General features: G+C 44.5%; 2 protein-coding genes across 2 annotated transcripts in view; both read right to left on the reverse strand.

Annotated features, from left to right (window-relative positions):
- The window catches only part of LOC144111946 (AP-3 complex subunit mu-2-like), a 63207-nt gene extending 41890 nt beyond the window's left edge, over positions 1-21317 (reverse strand). The window contains exons 1-6 of the mRNA XM_077645044.1: positions 21283-21317; positions 16543-16724; positions 9983-10008; positions 9427-9548; positions 4354-4363; positions 877-1026 (exon numbers count right to left, since the gene is read on the reverse strand). Coding sequence (XP_077501170.1) covers positions 877-1026; positions 4354-4363; positions 9427-9548; positions 9983-10008; positions 16543-16724; positions 21283-21317 — 525 coding nt within the window. The remainder of the gene's footprint in view (positions 1-876; positions 1027-4353; positions 4364-9426; positions 9549-9982; positions 10009-16542; positions 16725-21282) is intronic.
- LOC144111947 (uncharacterized) overlaps positions 1-23347 on the reverse strand; it is a 111772-nt gene that overhangs the window by 50056 nt on the left and 38369 nt on the right. The gene's annotated exons all lie outside the window — the stretch shown is intronic.

Raw genomic sequence — 23347 nt, forward strand, 5'->3', positions numbered from 1 at the left:
GCAACACTTCGCGAACACCAGCACTCGAGCCGTAGAATTAGCACATATCTCGTCGACAACTGTGCACTGAAAAACTTCTTTTGCAAACATCACAGCTGCACACCTTGGGAAAAAATTACCCAGTAATCATGCAAGCCCCTACTGCAAAACCGTTCCATTTTCATGACCGCGCTGTGTACCAATAATGAGCGGTTGATCGTTGGAGCCACGGAATTTATTTGCGGTGCTTTCTAGCATGATACTCTTGTTGTCTTCTGTGACCTCCTATAAAAGCAGCCACTGCCTACGCGATTTGAAATACCCCGAAGGTTGGATGCATATGGGCATCAACCGCGGCCTCGTGCAATGCTTGGTCAGAATAGAGCAGGGGTTGCACGCGCCCAGTAAGAACTTGAAACAGGCAAAGCTCACTGCCTTTTTTGTGCCTAAATAAAGTTTTGCTTCACTGAATACACGGTATTTTGACTTCCAAACAGTTGCGGCGCAATTAAAGCTCGACTGCTTTAGACCTTCTCGTGTGGTTGCTTATATCGAATTACCGCTTATAACGAATTTTTCCGCCATCCTGCTGACTTCATTATAACGAGAGATTACTGTATGTTAAACCCCTACCACTTCTTTGTGTGTTACATGAGAGGGCTCTTATAAGCAGGGTTCCGCACTTTCATTATTTCCTATGCTCCTTGGTTTCGGTGACTATTGGCTTCCGTCATGTATGTAAAATTATAGAGGTGCAGCTACTATAGCTATCAACACTTCCCCCCCAGGCGGAAGGCAGAGTTGGGGAGGCATGAGCGTGCATGGCCTTCATATCAAGATGCACACACACGTGGAACATATGCTCTGCCGCTTCAAATGAAACAATGCATAACTCACATATCCCTGAATCTCGGCAGATATGACCAACCCGCTCTTGTTGATGATGGCATCCACCTCTTCGACCACATCAAAGTAGGCCTCATTGTTGGCATACTTGACACCAGTCCGACGCCACGGGACATTGGACAGCTGACCAGCAGGGTGCTGCTCAGGCTGAACAGGGAAAAATATGTGGTGAAGGTTTAGCCCAGACACCTTGACATTAATTGAGAAAACTCTAGCAAATCTGAGTAAAAATGCACTAAGGTGAGCAAGTATTAACGAAGAAATTCCTCGTGATAATATCTTTCATCTGAAAGAAAGCTCAAACTGCACTACATTTGGAATGTGTTAAATGAGCTTTGTCTTGGAACCAATAAAGCTGATTTTGTATGCTTTAGCTATGCTACAAATGAACAACATTCAACAACAACAAACGAAGAGGCTTGTTGTCAAGGGTCTGACGGAATCCCGTCTGGTCGGGATGGTACATGATACTAGTGAGTCGCACCGACCAAAAATTAAGATGGAATGACGTTTCGGCTCCCACACGGGAGCCTTGTTCACAATGAGGCAAAACGTTGCAGTGGTGCCTTTTTTATGCGGCGTATATGCGATCCCAGGCATCTCGCGTAGATAGGTGACTGATGCCTGGGACGTATGGGAGAGCCGTTCGCTTTTCTGTGCTTTCGGCTGGCTGCATCCTAGGGCGGCCAAGTTTTCGCTGCATGGAGTCGATGATGTGCACCGGGTAACCACAGGTCTTCAAATCACGTCGTATGTGTTTCGATTCAGCCGCTTGGTCTTCCCGCCTGGAACATACTTTCATGCATCGGAGGAGCGATGAAACAACCGAACGTTTTTGGCAATCTGGGTGAATTGACCTGTAACTGAGGTAACGGCCGGTATGTGTAGGTTTCCGGTAAACGCTGAAATGTAATCTAGAGGAATCTCTTGCGACAAGCAGATCCAAAAATGGGAGACGGCCATCGATTTATTCTTCCACGGTGAACTGTATGGCTGGCTCTATGCTGTTCAGTTGTACAATAAAATCTTTCAATGCTTCCCTCTTCATCACGCAAAAGCAGTCATCCACGTATCTTAGGAAAACTTTGGGGGCAGGCGTGAATGCAGTGAGCGCGCGGCCTTCGATTTCTTCCATGGTCAGATTTGCGACCGTGACGGAGATGGAAGCTCCCATCGCAGCACCGTGGATCTGCTTGTAAGGGACGCTCTCAAAGGTGAAATAGGTGTTTGTCAGGCAAAAACGGAGAAGTCGAGTCAGGTCTGGAACGTCGATAGGGGTCCTTTCAGGTAGCGTTCGGTCGGATTCAAGGGCAGCGGTGCAGACTTTCACGGCAAGGTCCACTGGAACACTTGTGAAAAGCGATTTTACGTCGAAAGATACCATTATTTCACCGGTTTCCACTTCCAGGTTTCGAACTTTTTCGATGAAGTCGTGGGTGTTGCGTATGTGTGTAGACCTTTTGCCTACGAGAGGGGATATAACGCGGTGCAAAAATTTTGACAAATTCTGAAGAGGCGAACGCGTGAAGTCTACAATAGGGCGCAACGGGACATCAGGCTTATGAATCTTCGGGAGTCCATAGATCGCAGGGGGTGAACCATTGTGGCATAGCAGGTAGTAATAGAGGGAACGTTGCTGTGGGGGAACCATCCGAAAGACATCCGCCAGTAGTTTTTGCAGTTCCTTCTGAACTTTGGCCGTGGGATCCCGAGCAAGTTTGGCGTAAGTGCCCTCATCCTCCAAGAGAAGCAGCATTTTTTCCTTGTATTTGCTTCTATCGAGCAGCACCGTTGCATTCCTCTTGTCGGCCGGGAGTACCACGATGTTTGGATTACTGCGAAGTCTCGTGACTGCTTCTTTCTCTTGACGTGTCAGTGTCGAAATCGCGAGATGCGAAGGTAACTTGGACAGAACGCCGACAACGCGTGTACGTGCTTCCTCTCGGCACGACGGGTCAACCTGGGTGAGAGCATTTTCCGCCGCACAAATCATCTTTCTTGTGTCGAGAGCCGGACCAATGTTGAAATTTAGGCCCAGGTTCAAGATTGACATTTCCGCCTTGTTGGGTTGGTAAGATGACAGGTTCCTTACAAACCTATTTGGGGCGTCCGGAGACCTGTCTCTTCGGCGTTGCATTAGCCTTTCTAGTTTGTGTTCATGAGCATGCTCAGCTTTTCGTGAATGGAGGCCAGGTTGGAAATTTGCGTGGAGTTGAATGCGGGAGAAATCACCGGGACAGTTGAATTCCAGTCGTTGTCGTGCGAAGAACACATCATTTTCCAGTTTCCTGATTGTGTCCTTACACTCAAGAATCCTGGCTTGTAGAAGCTGTCGCTCCGCCTTCGAGACAACAGACAGTCCGAACTTTGTGGAAACTGGTCGGTGCAGCGTCAATGAACGAGGAATTAAGCTTCGGGCTTTGCAGGCGAGGTTGAACTTGAGGTGCCCCTTGAATGTAGCAATCCGATTTGTCAACGAAACGAAGCGTCGTGTCTCACTGATGATGGGTTGACCATACATCTGGCGAAAATGCTTGTAGTCAAGGGTCTGACGGAATCCCGTCTGGTCGGGATGGTACATGATACTAGTGAGTCGCACCGACCAAAAATTAAGATGGAATGACGTTTCGGCTCCCACACGGGAGCCTTGTTCACAATGAGGCAAAACGTTGCAGTGGTGCCTTTTTTATGCGGCGTATATGCGATCCCAGGCATCTCGCGTAGATAGGTGGCAAATTCCCGTCATTTCGATTGATAGTATGCGCTGTTGTTTGGATGATCAGCGACTCAAGATAGAGCCGTGCTTTCCTGTCTTTTTCTTTGGCGACCACACGTGCCTCTGCCCAGTTGATATTGTGGCTGGCAGATACTGGCAGATACTGAAACGTCATTCTATCTTAATTTTTGGTCGGTGCGACTCACTAGTAACAACAAACATATTTTTTTTTTTACTCTTGTTCAATATTTTTAACCCATCCCCCCCCCTTTTTGGTGATAAAGTCAAAGATTTTTAATGTTCCAAACATCACAGTTGCAGGTTCAACAATCACCTTCGCAAAAAAGGACAACATTGCACGCTCTGTGTATTGTACCCTTAGCAGAAAAATGCGCAAATAAAGCGTTTCCTTACACATCCGCATTGTTTTCCAAGATCTGACTGAAACATAAATGCATATACGCAACTGTTACTCCTTTCCCTTCTGGCAACCTAGTTTGTAAACACATCCGAAGCAAAACGTCTGATTCAGAAGAAACAACTGGCTATCTTCCCATGTTGGTACCCTTTTGCACAGCCACTCACAAAGTGCAGGTTAGTAAAAAAAAACCAGAAAAGTTTAGAAGTATATCAAAAGTTTCAGGCAGCTACAGCTCCAACATGGTTTCAGTACAACCGAATATGATGGTCGGCCGGCACTGAGACCTTGAACTTTTTAAGCGACATCTATTTCAAGAAAATGAAACGGTCACTGAGGACAAACTGAAGGTGCCTATTTCAATAGGTTACCCTATCCTAACGACAAAAACACTATCTGCACTGAAAACAAGAGCTTTTATAAGAATGAAAAAGCTAAAAAATGAAATATGGGTAAATCATTGGCCGATTTGTCTAGTAAACTCCGGAGCATTGACAATTTTTGGGCATGGACCCCAGAGACCAGACTACCTCGCCATTCATTTGAGAACAGCGATCGCAGAGTCCTCTCTGATGTAGACATCACAGGTTTGAATAGAGTGGCGGGAAAATCTTTAAAAGCAATTTTAGAAAGAAAATTAGAAGTTGAAAAGAGCCTCAAAATTTATAATCTCTAGGGGTGAACAAATATTTATAGTTTTACATACGAATACAAAATGTTTGTTATTCAGTTCATATTAGATCCGAGACTTTCAGAATATTCTAAGATCTCCGAATATTCAGCAGCAATTGAACATCTCTGTGACTTTAACAAATTCCAACCATGGCAAAACCACAGTAACTAAGCAAGTTATCCAAAGATTGAGTTTAAAATGAGAAGAAAGGCATCCTCTTGGCTTTTTCCTCAGTCGTTTATCACATGGACCAATCACATTTGGACGCGAATAGGCTTGGGCCTCGTGTGAAATTCGACAAGTGGTCTTTTTCACACAACACAAAATGAGAACAAGAAGGCCAACCACCCACCCAAAAGAATCACAATATGAAAGCACACGGCTATTTGTTTGATCTTGCCATAATGTGCTACATACTTAGTGCCCATAGAGCCATGACACTCCTGTCACCTTCATAACTTCCAGTGAGCTTCACCGCCTTGTTTTGATCAACAGATACAAGGGAAAGCCCACTTTGCGAAATTTAGCATGGGGCTTCTGAAGGAAGGCCTGTTCGAAGTGTCACTGGCAGGGCAAGCCATCACGTAAAAATCCTGCCTATTGCATGATGCATTACAGACCATGCACTACTTCCTGACGTGTGCAACAGCAAGTGTGACGACGACTGAAGGACCCTAAGCTTTATAAAGTTTTTAAGCTTCACGGCCAACCAGCAGCTATAGCAGCATTTGGCTGGGAATCCGCCAGCCATCCGAACCCAGCTGTGTGACGCTTTCGGAAGCCGACTAGCACATCGCTGATCATTTCTTTCTTTCTAGAAGCAGTCTCGCCTCTCCAATGCCATTGTGCATTCCCCTCGCTTACGTACACATTATTCTTACACCAAGCCAAAACTGCATGCTCGCCACGAATTTTTCACAATGGAGCCTCCTTACAAGGCGTCACCACATTTTCGGCATTTTTTTTTTATTTTTCAGGGCCTGGGAGCATTTTATATCTTGACCTTCAGATAATTCCAGCCATTCTTCCAGTCCCTTCAAGTCTGCATCAATAAAGTTTTACTCCCATCAGATTATTTTTAGTTGCCGGACATGTTTTTCATGGACCTCATTTTGTTAAGCATTTTACATTACCGCATTACAGGTTGCACACACTCATGATATCCAGCCAAGCAGTACACATTTCTGTGCATGTCGTGTTTATTTGGTATGGTGCTGAGTCCATCCTGCTTCGTTGACTTCGGTTGCAAAGACCATATACTATTTTGAAACAAATAAGGTCACCGACAGTTGCCTACTTATCTTTTTCTAGGTTTTTGTTCGTACTGAACAGATATGCAATATTCAATTCGCATTCCAAATTTTCAATATTTGCACTCCCCAGATTTTTCCTAACAACACAAATTGGATGGTGTTGTCCTACCTTTAAAGCTGTGGTTGTATTACGAAACCCTAAACGTTATGAACTAAGAGATCTGCAAATGCCTTAGTTTCAAATAAAAAATCAATCAATCAATCAATCAATCAATCAATCAATCAATCAATCAATCAATCAATCAATCAATCAATCAATAATCTCAATTTGAATTTCAGTTATCCTCAAAGACTCAAATAATGCCTCCAAACCTCACAAGGCCATGTCATGCTGATGCCAACCTGTACCGAATGGTGTAGTCCTTTTTTTTTCCTTCCTCCCAGTGCAAACTTGGCACGTACGATTAATGCTGTCATGAGCCCCTATCAAAGTATGCCTGCCCGGCAGACGTCGTGTTTTGAGTGTCGCCACTGTGGCTGGCACACATAAAAAAGTGTGCTTGCCTCCTGGTACTACCACTGCTCATCGCTGCACACAGAAGGCGCCACGAGAAAAACAATCCGCTGCATGCATGAGCATGTACTATATTATTTTACGAGCAGTAGTTAAGTGAATATAGCAGTCATCTGCACTGCATCCTAAAGTGACCACTGAAGAACATACACAACCAGTAAACCTAAAGATGAGCCAACTCAATCACGGAATGCATTTAAGTCTCTGAAAAGGCCTAGATGTTTATAGGCCTTTTGTGTGTGTGCATTGCGTGTTTTTCTTCTAGGAACTTATGAAGATACAAACTGCACAACAAAACTGCTGCTGACGACGTGAAAACTCTACCAGAAAATTGAAAGAAACGAGATGGTGTTTCTGGCAAACGCAAATGAAAGTGCAGCAGCAAGAAGTGCCACCCAACTAATATGTGCTTGCTGTCCCATGATAATAATCCACTTAAATTTGTAGCTCACTGCCCTTGAAGAATTTGTGATATCACAAGTACATGTCATATGAAACAATGACACTTCGCCAGGCAACACTTGCTTCAGCAGCCGCCGCGGTGGCTGAGTGGTTATGGTGCTCGGCTGCTGGCCCAAAAGACGCGGGTTCGATTCCGGCCGAGGCGGTCGATTTTCGATGGAGGTGAAATTTTCGAGGCCCATGTACTGTGCGATGTCAGTGCACGTTAAAGAACCCCAGGTGGTCGAAATTCCCGGAGCCCTTCACTACGGTGTCTCTCATAGCCTGAGTCGCTTAGGGACGTTAAACCCCCATAAAACAACCCATAAACCAAACTTGCTTCAGCAAACTAGTATGAACTCTTGAGTCAATCCGCCTTTTTCATTTTCTTGTGCTGCCACCTCGTGTACAACGCTGGAAGCTCACTGGTAGGGTACTGCGCGACCAACCCGCCGGACTGAGTGCCGCTGCGGAGCACGTTTTGTTGGAATCTGTCAACGATGGCGTGTCCTGGGCAGCACCTGGTACCTGGAGAATTTCTAGGGTTGACTGATGGCTTGGTGCGAAGTCCGAGGCAGGCTGCAGTGCCCACCGAAAAGCAAATTCTTCAGTATCTCCGATCATCCGGCATGCGATGCGAACACCAGCTAGCAAGGGCCGCCGCTTCAGAGATGAAGGCTACATTAGGAACATAATGTTCAATGAAATATCCCCGATCAGTGAGGTTGGCGTTTTCCGCTGTATATGGCTGCCATTCATGAAAGGTGGATACTACATCGTGCACGCCGTAGTACAGAAAACGACTGGGGACAACAGTTTTCACAAGCAATCGTTGTGCTCAAGCGCTGCAGAAAAGCTACACTAGCTATAAAAGCACAAGCGTACTCGCAACAAAGCAGCTCTGCTAGCATTTCACTATTTTCCCCCAACACACCGCTGCATAGGTTAAACAAGCATGCGCGTTCATAAGGACGAGCGCGAGAGGCGCACATTAATCCATTCCGGCGATACCACGCAGAGCTCTTCATCATGGATATGATTCGAACACACGCATAACGCACCTTCTTCTTCTTCTGCCTCTTAATACATGGCACATACCCACACGGGGGGATTGGCCAGGGTGTAGTGGCATAAACAAGGAAATTTCCATAAGAGATTATGACAAAATTTTAGCACCATGCATGAATGCTCTTGTAGCTTCTTTTTCGTTGCCCGCTCCATCGCGCGTTGAAAACGGCTCACAGCACTTGCCCATTTGGCCTTCTTGCTTGAGAAAGCAATAAGCGTCGGAACGAAGTCTGGGTGCCGCGGTGACATATTCGAGGCCTTCCTGCCCATGAATAAAACACTTCGTGATAGACTGCGCACGCATTTAAACACAGTACCTCGTCCGTACCTGTCACAAAGTGATTCCCGCACAGTCTTGACGTGCTTGACGGTGCCAAAGGGTGGCACGATTGCCGAGCCGGCGAACTGCTTTTATCCACGCTTCGCGTCGAAGGCTGTCTCGGGAAGCGCTCGGAAAGCGAAAAATTCTGAGTTTACTTCCCTTTACATATTGGGCATTGCTGCCGTATACAACACATTTCGTAGGTATCGCCAAATGCGTCGCGCTGAACGCCCGACGGCTGCAGCAACGCACCCCGCGTAGGAAGCCGGTTTGTTTACACTTCCACGACCGGTCTCGAGTGGAGCGAGCAACCCTTCCAATATGTTTCGCGACACCGCCGCCAGGAGATGGGCGCATGCACAGTCACGTCGTGAAAAAGGCGGATTCAAAACATTCTTGGGCTTTCCTCCTACAATTCGCTCTAATTTACTTGTCCTTTCACCAGCACGAAATGGTAATGTTTTGCTCAAAGTGCTGAAACAGGGGGACTAATGCAACATGGGGCATTTAAGCACTGCGCAAGGAGGATCACAATGACAACTAAGTGAAGAGAGCTGCCTGAAGAAATGGCAGAACTATGATGTGCCACTTAGATGAGCTAGTTCTTCACTGCGCACTTAACCAATGTTGTAGCAGCAACACAGTTGCATTTTTCATCAATTTTTATGAACAATAAGCGATTGTAGGGTGCTTCACTTCAAGAATGTGCAGAGGCAATACAAAGAAATGCAAACAAAGTGGTGCCTACATGGTCAGCTTTTCGAATTTCTTTTCATTGCGCTTGCACTCGAATGCAAACAAAAAGTGCAATAGAGTGGTCTATGATACAATCCTGGATGACACTAGTGTAAGTTTTCTTACCATTCAGGCACAAGAGCAATGAAGAGAAATTCGAAAAGCTGACCATGTAGGTGCTGCACTGTTCGCATTTCTTTTTTACCACAATTGTGCCTTTTAGCATCCTTAAAAAAATTTCACACCCACACTAGTAAAGACGACATTTGAGTGGAGTTATGGTTGGAGCAATACCGCGAAACTGCAGCAACAAGCACGAGACAAATTTGTGCGCAACTTACTTGGTGCGACCTGTGACGGTGTTGGCAAGTGTTCGGAGAATGTTTGGTGGTTTGATGAGCTCTTTCAGGATGTTGGACTCCGTGGCAAGCGGGAAGCCACTGTCCAGCATTTCATCCAGGAGCTGCAAATTATGACCATTTATTTATTACTTCTGCAAGCTGTTGCAGTGCAGCTTACTTGTACAAATGAACTAGTTCATGAATTAATTTGTACAAAAAAAGCAGATCAATCTGTCAATAAACACATATATTACGTAACAGAAAAAATACTTTACTTGCTACAAGCACCCTTGCACAGGTCACCATACATTGCCAGAGGTGCAACAGCTGAAGGAGAATTTGGAGCAATTTTTGGAGCAGGAAAATCTTAGTTTTGGTGTAGAAAAATCCAAATTTGGAGCAGTATAACAAGAAGAAAGTTTAGTTTTGGAACAAAAAACGAAAAGATGTGAATATTTACAGCAGCTGCAATGTGACAAACAAACAAACAATAAAACTAAGAATGTTAAAAAATAGCTTTTAGACTCCTAGAATAAAAACTATTTTCAGTGCAAACCTGTGACCAATCAATTCTGTAGAAACCTGCAAGGTAGAGGTCAATTTGTAAAAACCTGCACATGCAGGTTGATAAAAACCTTAGGATATTCATAGGACTAAGCAAAGGAACACAAATCATAAAAGAAAAGGTTGGTATGAAAACTGCAAGCGAATTTATATGCACTCAAAAGTGCACTTACACTCAAGTAGCATCTGACTAGTCTAGACCATCACTAGTTCGAATTTATATGTACATCGTAGCCGCTGACTTGACAAGACCACTGACTACATACATGAAGAGACCAAGCTGCTCTTGCATGACTATAACCTCACAAACAGCTTAAACATGTCCAGTGCAGATGTCATTAAAATCACATCAACGTTCGGCAACTTACAGGTGCAATAGAATACTGGCAGCTTCGAGGAGCTGCATAAAAACACATGTGGCACGTGCGTTAAAAGCACGTGGCGATTAGACCATGATCGTATTAGTATAAAAACAAAAAATCACACTACCTCATGATCGAGAGTTGATGTAAGCATAAAATGCACTGCAGGAAAGGTGTACTGTATTCTAGGATGGCTGATGGATACTGACAGCCACGCACAAGTCTCGGGGAGCGTCCTTCATCAACCAATTTTCTTTCCTTATTAGATTTCCTTTACCAACAACAGTGTGTCCAGTTTTCTTGGCCGCCTTTTATGTATGGCGACCCGTGCTAGCAGCGCTTACCACAACGCTGGGACATTGGGAGCGGCCGGACGCAGCCAGACATCGCCTCCACGAAAAACCAGGTTTAAGAAAAAAAATTAGATCTGGTTACTGGCCACGCTGGTGGATGGCACCACAGGACCTGTGTTCTAAGGCTCGCACACACTGTATAATGACGGCAACTCATACGGTGCTGTTGACTCACTTATCATAGCCTATAAAGTGTGTTGAGGATTGAGTGTGTGCCTCTCAGGCTGCAGGGCAGAACTTAGGCTCCTTAGCGCCACGCTATAGGTTCACTCACCATAAGGCCGCGAGGATGCTGTTGTTGATGCATGCGCTGCTCCAGCGGAAGTGCAGCACATAACACCAGGGGATGGGTGAACTCAAAGTTTCGCATAAAGTTTGTTACCATTCGTCTCCATATTCTCCCCCTATCCTGGCACCAGCAGGAGCTAAAATCATTTCATGCTTAATACGACCCGCTAAATCATGCACATATGTTATACTGCCTCAACTAAATCAGTGCAAGTGACGGCACTGTCTATTCTGCAGGTAGATATGCTTGCCCAAATGGACAGCACCAGTGTTGCACAGTACCTGTCAAATGGCCAAATAAAAGTAAAATAAAAGTCCGATGAAAACAGTCTTCCCGTGTCCACACCAAGCACTCGCATGTGCATCTCCGTGACTGGATTGAATTGGCAACATCTGACACTCCGGCAAATCTGCAAGTTGTCAACATGGTGCTTATTTTTTTCTAAATTCAGTGCGACTGAAAACTTTTGCAGCTGCAGTCGGACACAACTTAAGAAAGAAGCGAAGCTCCATCTACATTAGGGACAGCCAAACAGAATTCCTCCTTGACAAAAAGCTAGCTGTTGTAAGAGCTTTTCGTGTTATCAAAACAAGAAATTAAGCACGAGAAAAATGATAAGCTCAAGAATTTTGGTGATTTTGGCTTGGTGATACAGTCAAACAGTCAAAAATCTGAATTTTTCCACTGTAGTATCTAGCGAGCAAAGTAACAGAGGACACCGTGGACTGTGGCCAGTGTTGCCAACTGCTGTTTCCTTAAGTTGTAGCCTACTATAGTCGGGGCATTTTCGCACAGAGTGGCACAGTTTTAACAAATATCGTGTTTTTGGCATAGCTTCGTGCAGAAATCTGCAGCTGTATGAAAATGGCGCAATTGGCACAGCTGTTGCACCCAACGTTGCCAGTGTACACTGTCTAGGTAATGGGCTGTCTCACATGTTCTCACACAGCTTCCGACTTGCTTTAGGAATTAAAGCGAGCATGTAAAAATGCCCATCTGTATATAAGCAAGTTCATATTATGTTCTAATTACCAATTCTCTGAATGTTAGCTAATCAGGAGCCTTGGTCACTTTACAAAGCGTAGATAACCAAACAAAAGTAAATGTTTGGAATATGGCAGATATGGTAACGGCAGAATTTCTGCAACAGCTATCAAGACACTGAAAAGAAAACAATAGCTCAATTTAAGCAGTTATAACTAGATGCACCCTTGATACACAGGCAGCAGTGTAGCTTTTTGGAACTTTTTCTGCATTTTTGCATTTAGAAGCAAAAAACACAAGAATTTATCAGAGAGAAATAAAAGAAAAGGCCACCACAGAGCACACAAAATAGCTTGATGTAATGGTGACAATAGGTGAAAAATATATAAGGCTGATTTGTCAAGACAAATGGCCAAGCTTACACAACGCAGGAAAATATTCTAGTTGATAGGCACATTGTGCCTATTGGTGACCTTTTTTAATTCGAGTGAGAACTTGAGCGTGTACAGAGATCCTTGGCTACGAGATTCTTGTAGCCTGTGTGCCCTCGACCTGTTTCCTTCTTGGTTTAACTGTCAAAAGCAAAGTTCCAATGATCTTCACAACTAAAAAAGGCGGGTAACCAGATGATTGCAGTGCAAACACTTGATTGTAAAAGCTTTTCCACACACCATGTAGACAGCATTTCAGGAAAGCAGAGTCAAAGCAAGTGTGGCGATGGGCCTTTCCACAGTCTTTGAATGGGCTAATTCCAAAGGGAGCAATTGTTTGCAGGAGCAAGGGTAGCTTCAGCAAACATGACTTGGTAAAAATTGAACGATAATATCTAAAGAGTGCAGAGAGCCATGACTTAGAGCCTCATGCATAAAGTGAGGCCCCTAGCACATAGTCTGAAAAGCACTAAAGGGGCTCGCAGAGAGTCCTGAAATTGAAAAACTGCCAAGCTTGCTGAAAACAACTAAATAATTATCTATACACACCTGAAAATCAGAGCAACCTCTTTGTCGAGTTTAAACTCACAAGGAAATGCTGCACAATACTGTACAAGTTCACTGTTTTTGAACAGACCATTATGAAATGAAACAAACATGCAGCCATGCCAGCTACTCACAGACAGCTACTCACAGCTACTCACAGAGCGTTTCTCATATGGCTTAAGTCCAGCAAGATTCTTGAGGAAGTCGGATGAGCATTGTGGTGAGAATCTAAGGCAGTGCAACAAGCGCTAATAAAACGTGGTATGCACACGGTGAATACTATATTGTGGAAATAAAGTTTCCGTGTGGGCAGTGTAACCGGCACCAGCGATCAGCCTAACTGCTTTCTTTGGAGACCAAGTATGATATTTAGATTTGTTTTGGATGTTGTACCCCAAACAACGTGATAGTAGTTTATGTACAACTGAAATATAGCGTAGTAAATAAGAAGCTTGTTCTTCGAGGAAAATTTGTTCCGAAGTCTCGAGAGGAACCCTACAGATCTAGTAAGCTTACTTTCAATATGCCTTATATGGTCAGACCATCTCATGTGAGAGCCAAAAACAACGCCGAGTGATTTAAACTTGTCGACAATTTCAACGATGTTATTTTCTAACTGCAGGGTACTGTTTACACTAACATCCAGGTTAAAGGGGGCCGGAAGAAGACAGATTTGGTCTTGCTAAAATTAACTACTGAACAATTAGCTTTGGACCATTTATGGAGAGCAGAAAGAACCAGATTTCCTCTTTAGTTCATCGGCAGAGGAGCCACTAAAGAAAAAAAAATTGGAGGCTTATCAAGGTTAAGCCCAGTGGATGCGAAGCATGTTAAGAGGCATCTTGACCGCATACACGCCCGGCGCAAAGACGCTGGCGCGGTTGCGGGCAGAGAGACTGACGCGACGGCGGGCGCGCGCCGCTTCATCCCTGGCGTGACGTCACATATCACGTGATGCAGCAATGGTGACGCCACCGCCGCGTCGCGCGCGACGGCGCGAACCGAAGCGTGGAGGCCTCCGCCGGGCGACGTCCGACGGCGCGATATGAGGCCCCATCTGCAGCCGGTGTGACGTCATCACGTGACGTCACATCATGTGATCTCACTTCAAGGTCAATGGTGGCCACCGCCGGGAGGCGACCGACGGCGCGATATGAGGCCCCATCTGCAGCCGGTGTGACGTCATCACGTGACGTCACATCATGTGATCTCACTTCAAGGTCAATGGTGGCCACCGCCGGGAGGCGACCGACGGCGCGATATGAGGCCCCATCTGCAGCCTGTGTGACGTCATCACGTGACGCCATGTCACGTGACCCCACTTCAGGGTCAATGGTGGCCACCGCCGGGCGTCGCGCGAAGGCCCGAAACCTACGTTAATATGCTTCGCATAAAACTTGTGTCATCGACGCACTGAATACAGCTTATATCATGGACTATGGATGCGATGTCGTCTGCATACACGTTAAAAAGGAACGACCGAGAAGGCTACCTTGCAGGACCGCACATAAAATAAAAAGGGGACGAGACTTGTGATTATTGACTGAAACAACCTGTTGGCACCTGTTCAAGTAAGAACGAAGAAGTTGAAGGGACAGACCACAGACACCATAGCTTTCAAGTTACACCTACACCTACTTAAAACAAATCCAGCGTTTTCAAGAAACAGCTAGCTCTTGTCAAGATGGAAAGAAGCAGAACAGCACTGTTCACTGCGTGTATGTAGTATCCAGGGTCACTAACTTTATTATCAATGATGTCTGGATGGACGACAAGGGGATGGGACATTGACAAATTGACATTGACAATGGCAGATGGGACACTGACAAAAATGAAAAAATGTAAAAATGCACAGAGTATTTCAACAGATGCTCATGAAGTCAACATCACTGTCAGAACCATGGTTTCAGGAATGTTTTTTTCAAGTGCTTCGGTAGCGCCAGCAAAAGAAAGCGCCGGTTTGCTGCGCCTTCTTATGCATGCCCATTGTGATGTCAGGGGAACTCCACGAATCTAACAATGCACAAGTAAGACTAACCTAAACAAAATTTCTTAGCAGATAACAGCGTCTCAACACAGAACCATGAAATTAAGCAAGTTTTTTGTTCTGGTGGCATTAATTAAATTCCCAATACCAGTGCCAGGTCAACTAACATTATCCTCGTAGGTAACATAGTTCTGCTAAAATATCTTGTCATTTTGGCTGACACCACTGCTTGCAAAACCCCTTGCCTCAGTCACAAAAAAAAAACTCCACTATTACACTAACAATCTGAGAAGAGTTCCCCAAGAAACTACAGACTGGTGCATAATAAATTTTCAGACAGAAACGTGCAATATCAATAAACGTCCCCAGGCCCAGCTACCCGCCAACACAATCAAGTGCTAAGCACTGCATAGAACAAAAAAACACAAAGGATATTTTTCTGCACAAATCTGCATTAAGTAGTACTAGCTTAACATGACTGCATAGAATGCAGAATTTATCCAGAGCATAAAGCTCCAGAGCTCCCTCATCTGACTACCACCAGTAAGTTTTTAATTTATGTAAATGACATAATTAGTGTGGTTGATTCCAAAGTTAGAGTTAAACTATTTGTAGATGATTGCATTTTATACTCCTTACTTAACTCGACAGTGGAAAAAAATTAAGCTTAACAGTTACCTGCAGAATACCTCAAACTGGTGCAGCCAATGGGGTATGTTTCTTAATGTTATTCAATGTTTGGTACGTAGAATTTTACGTAGAATTTGTAAAAAAAGAAAAGCGTTCTGACACATCCATATTGTACAGCTGGCGTACCACTTCCAGAATCCTTGTCTGTAAAATACCTTGGGACTCAGATAACTAATCGCCTAAACTGGGATGCCCACATCGATATTACTTGTGGGAAAGCTCTGAAGACTCTATGGTGTTTGAGGCGTAAACTGCTGAAGGCCCCAAAGGACGTGAAACTGGCAGCGTATAAGGCTTTGATGCGGCCTCATCTGGAATATGCCTGTTTTTTATGGGACCCATTTACAGCCAAGCCAAGGAAGAAAGAGTGTAACGGGATCGCAGCCCGTTTCATTTGCAACAGATAAAAACGAACAGATAGTGTAACAGCTATGATCAATTCTATTGGCCTAGAATCTCTTCAGACAAGGCGCACTGAAGCAAGGCTGAAATTTTTGTACCTAATATATAATAATCTGATTAAAATAAACCCTCATGATTATATTAGTTCTGTATCGCGAGCAATTACGCGTTATAACCATGGAAAAATGCTATAAGAATTTCGCACATACTTTAATACAGTTAAACATTCATTTTTTTGTCAAATCGATTACAGAGTGGAATGAATTGCCGAAGTATGTGGTGAATAGCCAGAATGTAGAAATGTTTGTTCATAATTTGAGAACCTCTTGTATCTGAAACCATTGTTTTTTGCTTCTTTTTTTGCATCATCTCTGCTTTTGCATGACGCTTCTCATTAACGTGCTTATTTTTTATATATATGTGCTCCCCCTGCTTGGGGTCAAGCGACTTCGCAGTATTAAATAAATAAATAAAAATAAAGCTTTTCGTTTCCATTATGCATTCTCACCTTCATACACGGTAACGGCCACAAAGAACATCTTGTTACAGTAAATGTTGATGAGGTAGTGATGTGGGGCTGAGATGACAGGAGGGATGTACACAGGACTAGCAGCCTTCTTTTGCACATCAAAGAAGTCGCATACAGAGCAGCGGATGACGCTCTTCCAGTGCTTCTCCGTAAAGACATCCCTGCAATAGGAACACCACGGGGAGCATTTTAAACCAGAAGGATGAAACTTTTTAAAAAGAATGCCGATAGAAGAAGCAGTGAAGTCAAGGCACCTTGTATCAGTAAACTGCACATTACCATTGCCTGACCATATCCAAATTTAAGAATAACCAGTACACATCATACCCAGATAAAGTTTTCAGGTTACACACTGTACAAAAACCAAACCGCCAGCAGAACTCTTTGCACTCATCTGCTAGAGCAGAAGGCTGAAGAGAACAGCACACATAATTAGCTTGAGTAGGTAAGATTTAGCCCAGAGTTACAAATGTGTGGAAAGCTTCTCAGCTTTTCCCAACAGCAACACAGCAGTCAGAAAGCCCATTTTCTTAGCTGCAGCTACGAGTAAGTTCCCCACAGTAACAACAATATTTGTGCACAGTTGTTTGACTCCTGAGAAAAGCCATTTCTAAGTACGAGAAAGGAAGTGTGCATTAGTGCAGGCCTGCCAGTGGCCCCTCATTAGGTTGGCTTCGTCGCTGTATTTATTTGTTTATTTATTTATTTATTCAGAATACCTACACCACAAGAAGGCATTATTATAGGAGGGGTTAGTACATGGGGGTAACACAACAGCAAAAAGTTCGCCATAATGCACATGAATACACCAGTGAACAACGACCAACACTAAAATAAAAAATACTGGAAAACGTAAAGAGAGTGCATAAGCCACAATAAGCTATAGCCAATTAAGCAGAAAGAGATGCAAGTTCATTCCTGTTGCCTATTCCATTACTGGCGAAGAAAATTAAATGTGCCTGGGATACACCCCACAATGCAAAAGATGAGACTATGCAATGCAATTTGTGTGACTATCAATTATATCCACTACACCACTGCCTTGATACTTAAACACACACAAACACACTTGAGTAGATGAAGCGCACAAAAACACAGCACACAGGAAAGGAAGACACGAGACAGGCGCTCTCGCCAAGAGAGCCTGTCTCGTGTCTTCCTTTCCTATGACTGTGTTTTTGTGCGCTTCATCTACTCAAGCTATGAACCAACTTGCCCAAGAACGTGTTATACTGAAACACACACACACACACACACACACACACACACACACACACACACACACACACACACACACACACACACACACACACACACACACACACACACACACACACACACACACACACACACACACACACACACACACACACACACACACCCCCAAGATTCCTTAGGGTACACAGCTATACAACTGTAAGAATACATAGAAATGATTTTTTAAGCCTATAACATAACGTAAGGTTGAACGAATTTGAAATACAAGTTCTCCCAGACTTTTTCACCTTCCGCTATGGTGGACAAGGGCCAGTGGCAGCTGAACTGCTTCTCCTAAGCGTACATGATCCGCATGGCTCAGGCCCACTGAAATCACATGCTCATTTACCGGCAGGTAAGCACAGGAGTTTTCAGTTGTAACATACTACGCTAAAAATGAACAATGGCCTAAACCACAGCAACGTTTCTCATGAAGCAACTGCTTCAAAAGAAAATGCTAGTGCTTTAAATTCAGTACGCTCCTACTGTTGCATACTGCACCAGCATAAAATTAAACAATAAATACGTAATGTTACCAGTCCCACTGTGCGAGAAATTGAGACCACTGAAAGATTTGGTTTGGTTTTACGGGACTTAATGGCCCAAAGAGGCTTAAGTTAGGAGGGATGCCGTAGTGGAGGGCTCCAGATAATTTTGGCCACCTGGCGTTCTCTAACTTGGACTGAAATCGCACAGTACACAGGCCTCTTGCATTTTGCCTCCATCGAAATGAGACTGCCACGGCCAGGACCGAACCCCTGTCTGTCGGGTGAGCAGCCGAGCACTATAACCATGCATTAAGCCATCGCGGCAGCTGCAAGACCACTGAAAGAGTAGTTCAGCTCAGTTGAAGCCAACTTTTTAGCCCCTGCCATGAAATCAGCCAGAAAGAAGATAGTAGATCACCTTACAGTGTAAGTTATCGTACTCTGCAGAAGCTGCACCTCACTTTAATCCAACTGTCCTGACACTGCATGTCACAATCATACCCACAAGAAAAACGTTTGACACTGGCTGAAGCAAAAATTAGGTCAGACGTTACACTTGATGACTGCAGCACTGTGCTGCAACAAACTATTACTTGTGGGAAGACCAGACAAGAAATGCATTAAAAACATCAAAGGAAAGTAGTATTGCAGCAAATTTATGTGTGCAGATTGCACTGGTGTTCAAGAGATATTTGCTTCACTTTTTTCAAAAATGAAGCAATTATCTTTTTAGCACTACTGTGTCTTGCACTCATGTTTTACCTTTTCTGGAATAAGCGACTTGTGCATAAACAACCTCAGTCTTACTCCAAACCAGGATTATCACCAACGCTTTTTTGTAACCAGATGGCATTTCAATAACCATAAGGGTTAGAAAACAGAAGTCACATCAAATAAACAGGTACACAAAGTGTTAGAAAGACACTGACCATACAGTTAGTGTTACAAACACAAGAAAAAAGGTTTAGAATGCCCCAACCAGCCCATTAATATACAATTCATGCAAAACAAAAGTTGAGGTCGTTGGAAATCACTTGAGTATACTGCATGGCACATTAGTGTTCAAACGTCAGTAGTGGCACAATAAGCAAGGGCAAGAAAAGCGCACCAAGCATGACAGTTAATGGAAGAAAGCAAGAGCACCTTTCTGAAATTTTCTTCCAGTCATCACCTAAGAAAAGCTACAAAATTTCATAATGAAAGTTGTTACGGGACCATCATCCATGGACAAGCCTCGTATTCGCCCCGTATTCCCATTCCACGCTCCTCTCCTACATCATACCAAATTCATCCCCCTAATGATGGCTCCAAAAACATAGGTAAAATTAACCCTTATGGTAGCCAAGCTGTTATCAGCACCTCAACACAGATGGGAGGTAGTGAGGCGAAGCCACTGCCTATCATTGCGGTACCCCAGATTGCTGCAATGTGTATAGGTCTTAGAAGACTTTACTACACTTTTTAATCACTAGCAAAAGACAGGCAGCAGCACAACGACAGCTTTCACTGAGTAGAGAATGTTACTCAGCAGAGTGTAAACAATAGGCAATTTTTCTGAACCATGAGCCTGACACGCATAGCACTGACATTGTGCAACTATAATTTTCTCCCAGAACTTGATTTGGTTTTATGGGGTTTAATCTCCCAAAGAGAGTTAGGCTATGATACTGCAACTCCGTAGTAGAGGGCTCCAGATAATTTCGACCACCTAGGGTTCTTTCAGCACTGACACCACATAGTACACGGGCCTCTAGCATTTCAATTCCATCAAAATGTGACCGCTGCGACCAGGATCGAACCCGTTTCTTTCAGGTCAGCAGCCAAGCACAATAACCATTGAGCCACCAAGGCAGCTTTACCCCCCACTACCCAAAGTAATATGCTTATGCAGGGCTTACACCCTGTAACTGAAAAAGACATAATTGAAAGAGCTGTTGTAGAAGCAAGCTCGGGAGATATCTATGCTGCTGAAACAATCTACAAAAACCCTCCCCTGTGTTCAAAATTAACTAAACGGCACAGGGTTCAAATTCAAGACATTCTCATACAGCACTGTTCTCTATTTTCACAGCTTTTCCTTTTTTTTTTACTTGCACTGTTATTGTCTCACAAATAATGAAGAACTAACAGCCTGTCAGTACATCCAGGAATGTCGTCCAAAGCTGAAAAGTTATGGGACCGCAGGGATCCTTGTCGACCCCACAAGCACACAACCAGGACGACCAAGATATGCTGATCTGCAGTCCACAAGGCTTAATTCCATGCTCGTGACAGCTTTATGGTGCCATCTCAGTGGCTAAATGACGAAACTTGGCACAAACAGGTATGGCCAGGTAGTAAACAGGCCAGACACTTCAAACGTGAACTGCTCTTTCCCTAGTATCACCGAAACAAACGCAGAAGGCACTTATGTGCGCTGGGGTAAGGTGGCTAAAGGGGGCTAGCTGGGGTTATAACACATGCACACTTGAGCACAGGTTAACGTCCTGAAGTCAAGGTGTCGCCTGCTCGTTTTCCGCAGAGCTTCTCCCAGTTAGCAACAATACAGTTCAGTTTAAAGCTAAGGATACAGCGTGATTCCACCGTTTAGTCCAGATGCGCTCCAGTAAACGCCGCTAGTTTCGCAGTCGCAAATAATGAGGTCTGTACACAAGTACCACAAGAACAATAAGGGTGCATTATAAACCAGGTGTAACGAAGGGCATAGCAGAGGGGTGGCTAACAGTGCTGCTGGCTACACCAACGTGTAGACATGTTTCCGATGAAACACAAGTGCGGGCACTTGGCTACGAGAGAGGCAATAGGACATTTTTCAAAGCACACGTTTAGCGGCATCAATTAAGCTCGAAAGGTGAATACGAAAAGCAATTCTACTTGATCTCTGGGACGTCCGACGACGGAGTCACGCGATCGCAAGCAGATTTGATGAGCGGCATACGAGGAAAACACAAAAATTATGTTAAGCATATCTCACCCTGAGCCGTTTATGAAGAAAACGCTGTGAATCATGTCCGCGGCACAACAGGTATATGGTACTACTTTTTCGGCGGAGCTAGTGTACCAAGTACTGTTTCGTACTGTAGCAAATTATGCCTGAATGGGCTGTTATTCGTGATGCTTGGTGCAGTTGAAGGAAGGAAGGAAGGCCTCAGACGTTGCTGGCACATACCCACTATGGGGGAGTGGCCAAGACACAGGCGGTTAATTGCTGGATCCAGGAAAGTTTTGACGGGAAAAGGAGTGGTAATAGGATGTAGCCTGATAGATTGGAAGACGGAAGGACAGGGGTCTTGTTTTAACTTGGAGATCGAAGACGGGACAATGGCTTAATGTGCATAATAGGATACAATGCTTGTAATGTTCCAATGTCGTACTGACTGAGAACGGGAAGAAGAAATTAGAATGGGAGGCGCTGTGTTTCTTGAAGAAAATTTTGCACAGCAGAGCGCACACTCCTCTCGCTTCGTCCAAGCAAAGAAGCGCCATTTGAAAGAACAACCGCGGAAGACACAGGCAAGCCCAGTTTATGAAATGGAATTTGCAGAAGACGCTTCCTCAAATGAGAGAAGCGGCGGCAGAACAGCAGGAAATGATCTATTGTCTCAGGTTCGGCACAAAAAGCGCACAGTGGGGAAGGCCAGATCTGTGAAGGTAGAAATTTAGAAGTGGAACCCGGCAACGCAAGCGCGTGAAAGAGACCTCTAGTCTGCGTGAGCGCCAGTCTTTGCTACTCCAAGGATGCAGAAGATGCTGATATTCGGGAGATGATGTAAGAGTCGAGGCAGCAAATTCCTGAAGTATTGTGTAGCTGCGAAACTGTCATAATTTATATGTGACCGCAACTGAGAAGACACCGGAATAACACGACATATGATATCAAAATGAATAGGTATATGGTCACTTGAGGTGCCGCTATCAACAGTCAACCAATTCGTTACACCAATTCCAGGACTAATGAACGTGAGATCTAAAACAGATGGAGTGTGTGAGCGAAGATAAGTGGCTGATCCTGAATTTCAGCACATCAGGTTGTGATCAGAAACCCAGTCCCAAAGGCGCTTGCCGCATGTATTAGTCCTAAAACCCCACGACACATGGTGAGAATTGAAGTCCCCAGCCACGAGAACTGGGTTTTTACAGTTAGCGAGTAACAAGTCCAGAGGTCTAACATCCTGGACTCCATTGGGGAAATAACAATTTGCTATTGAAAATGGAGAGCACCCAGGAAGTACAAAGTCTAGTGCCAAAATCTCACAGTCAGGAGACATTTGTTGAAAAGATACCATAGCCCTGTGGCAAAATTTTGAAGAGACTAAAGTTAGTAAACCCCCGCCTCTTGACTGGCGGTCGAGGCGAAATGAACGGTAATTTTTGATATGAAAATGTTTGTCGGTTGAAAGCCACGTTTCTTGCAGAATTATGACATCCGGATTAAGCTCGGTAGAAATGCAGTGTAAATCTGTGGAAGCGGAAAGAATAGAGCGACAGTTCCACTGCAGAACTCGCAACGACGCTATGGTCGCGAAAGTCTAGCAGCAGCAACTGCCTGCTCCAAAATGGTATCCTTGGGTTTAGTGCCAAGCTGCTGCTTCTTTGATTTGGGCTGGGTGCCCAGAGAAGACAACGAATGAGACATGGGGGACCCGCTGCGCTTAGGAAGCCGCGCATCAGGCTCCACCATCTCGGAATCATAATTATACCAACATCCCTCGAAGTACCCGAGGTAGGTACAGCGGAAGGGGCAGAAGTTTGTTCCTAGGGTTGTGATGCTACTGGAATTGGAGACCGGATAAGAGGAGAGGGAACTGCTGACGAAAGAGGTGCCAAACCGGCCTGCACGGCATGTGTAAGCTGAGTCGCTAGAACGTTTGTAAGGCACTCCGACACACTAGCGACAATCTTTTCTACCATTTTAGACATCGAAGCCTCCACAGCAGCCGCAATTGCCTGGGACAGCGTTGAATCTAACATGACACCTTGCCGAGCGGTCACACCGGCATAACCGTGGGCACGTTTTTCGACCTCTACAATTGCGTCAC

The sequence above is a fragment of the Amblyomma americanum genome, unplaced genomic scaffold, assembly GCF_052857255.1.
Source record: "Amblyomma americanum isolate KBUSLIRL-KWMA unplaced genomic scaffold, ASM5285725v1 scaffold_19, whole genome shotgun sequence".
Classification (NCBI taxonomy): Eukaryota; Metazoa; Arthropoda; class Arachnida; order Ixodida; family Ixodidae; genus Amblyomma; species Amblyomma americanum.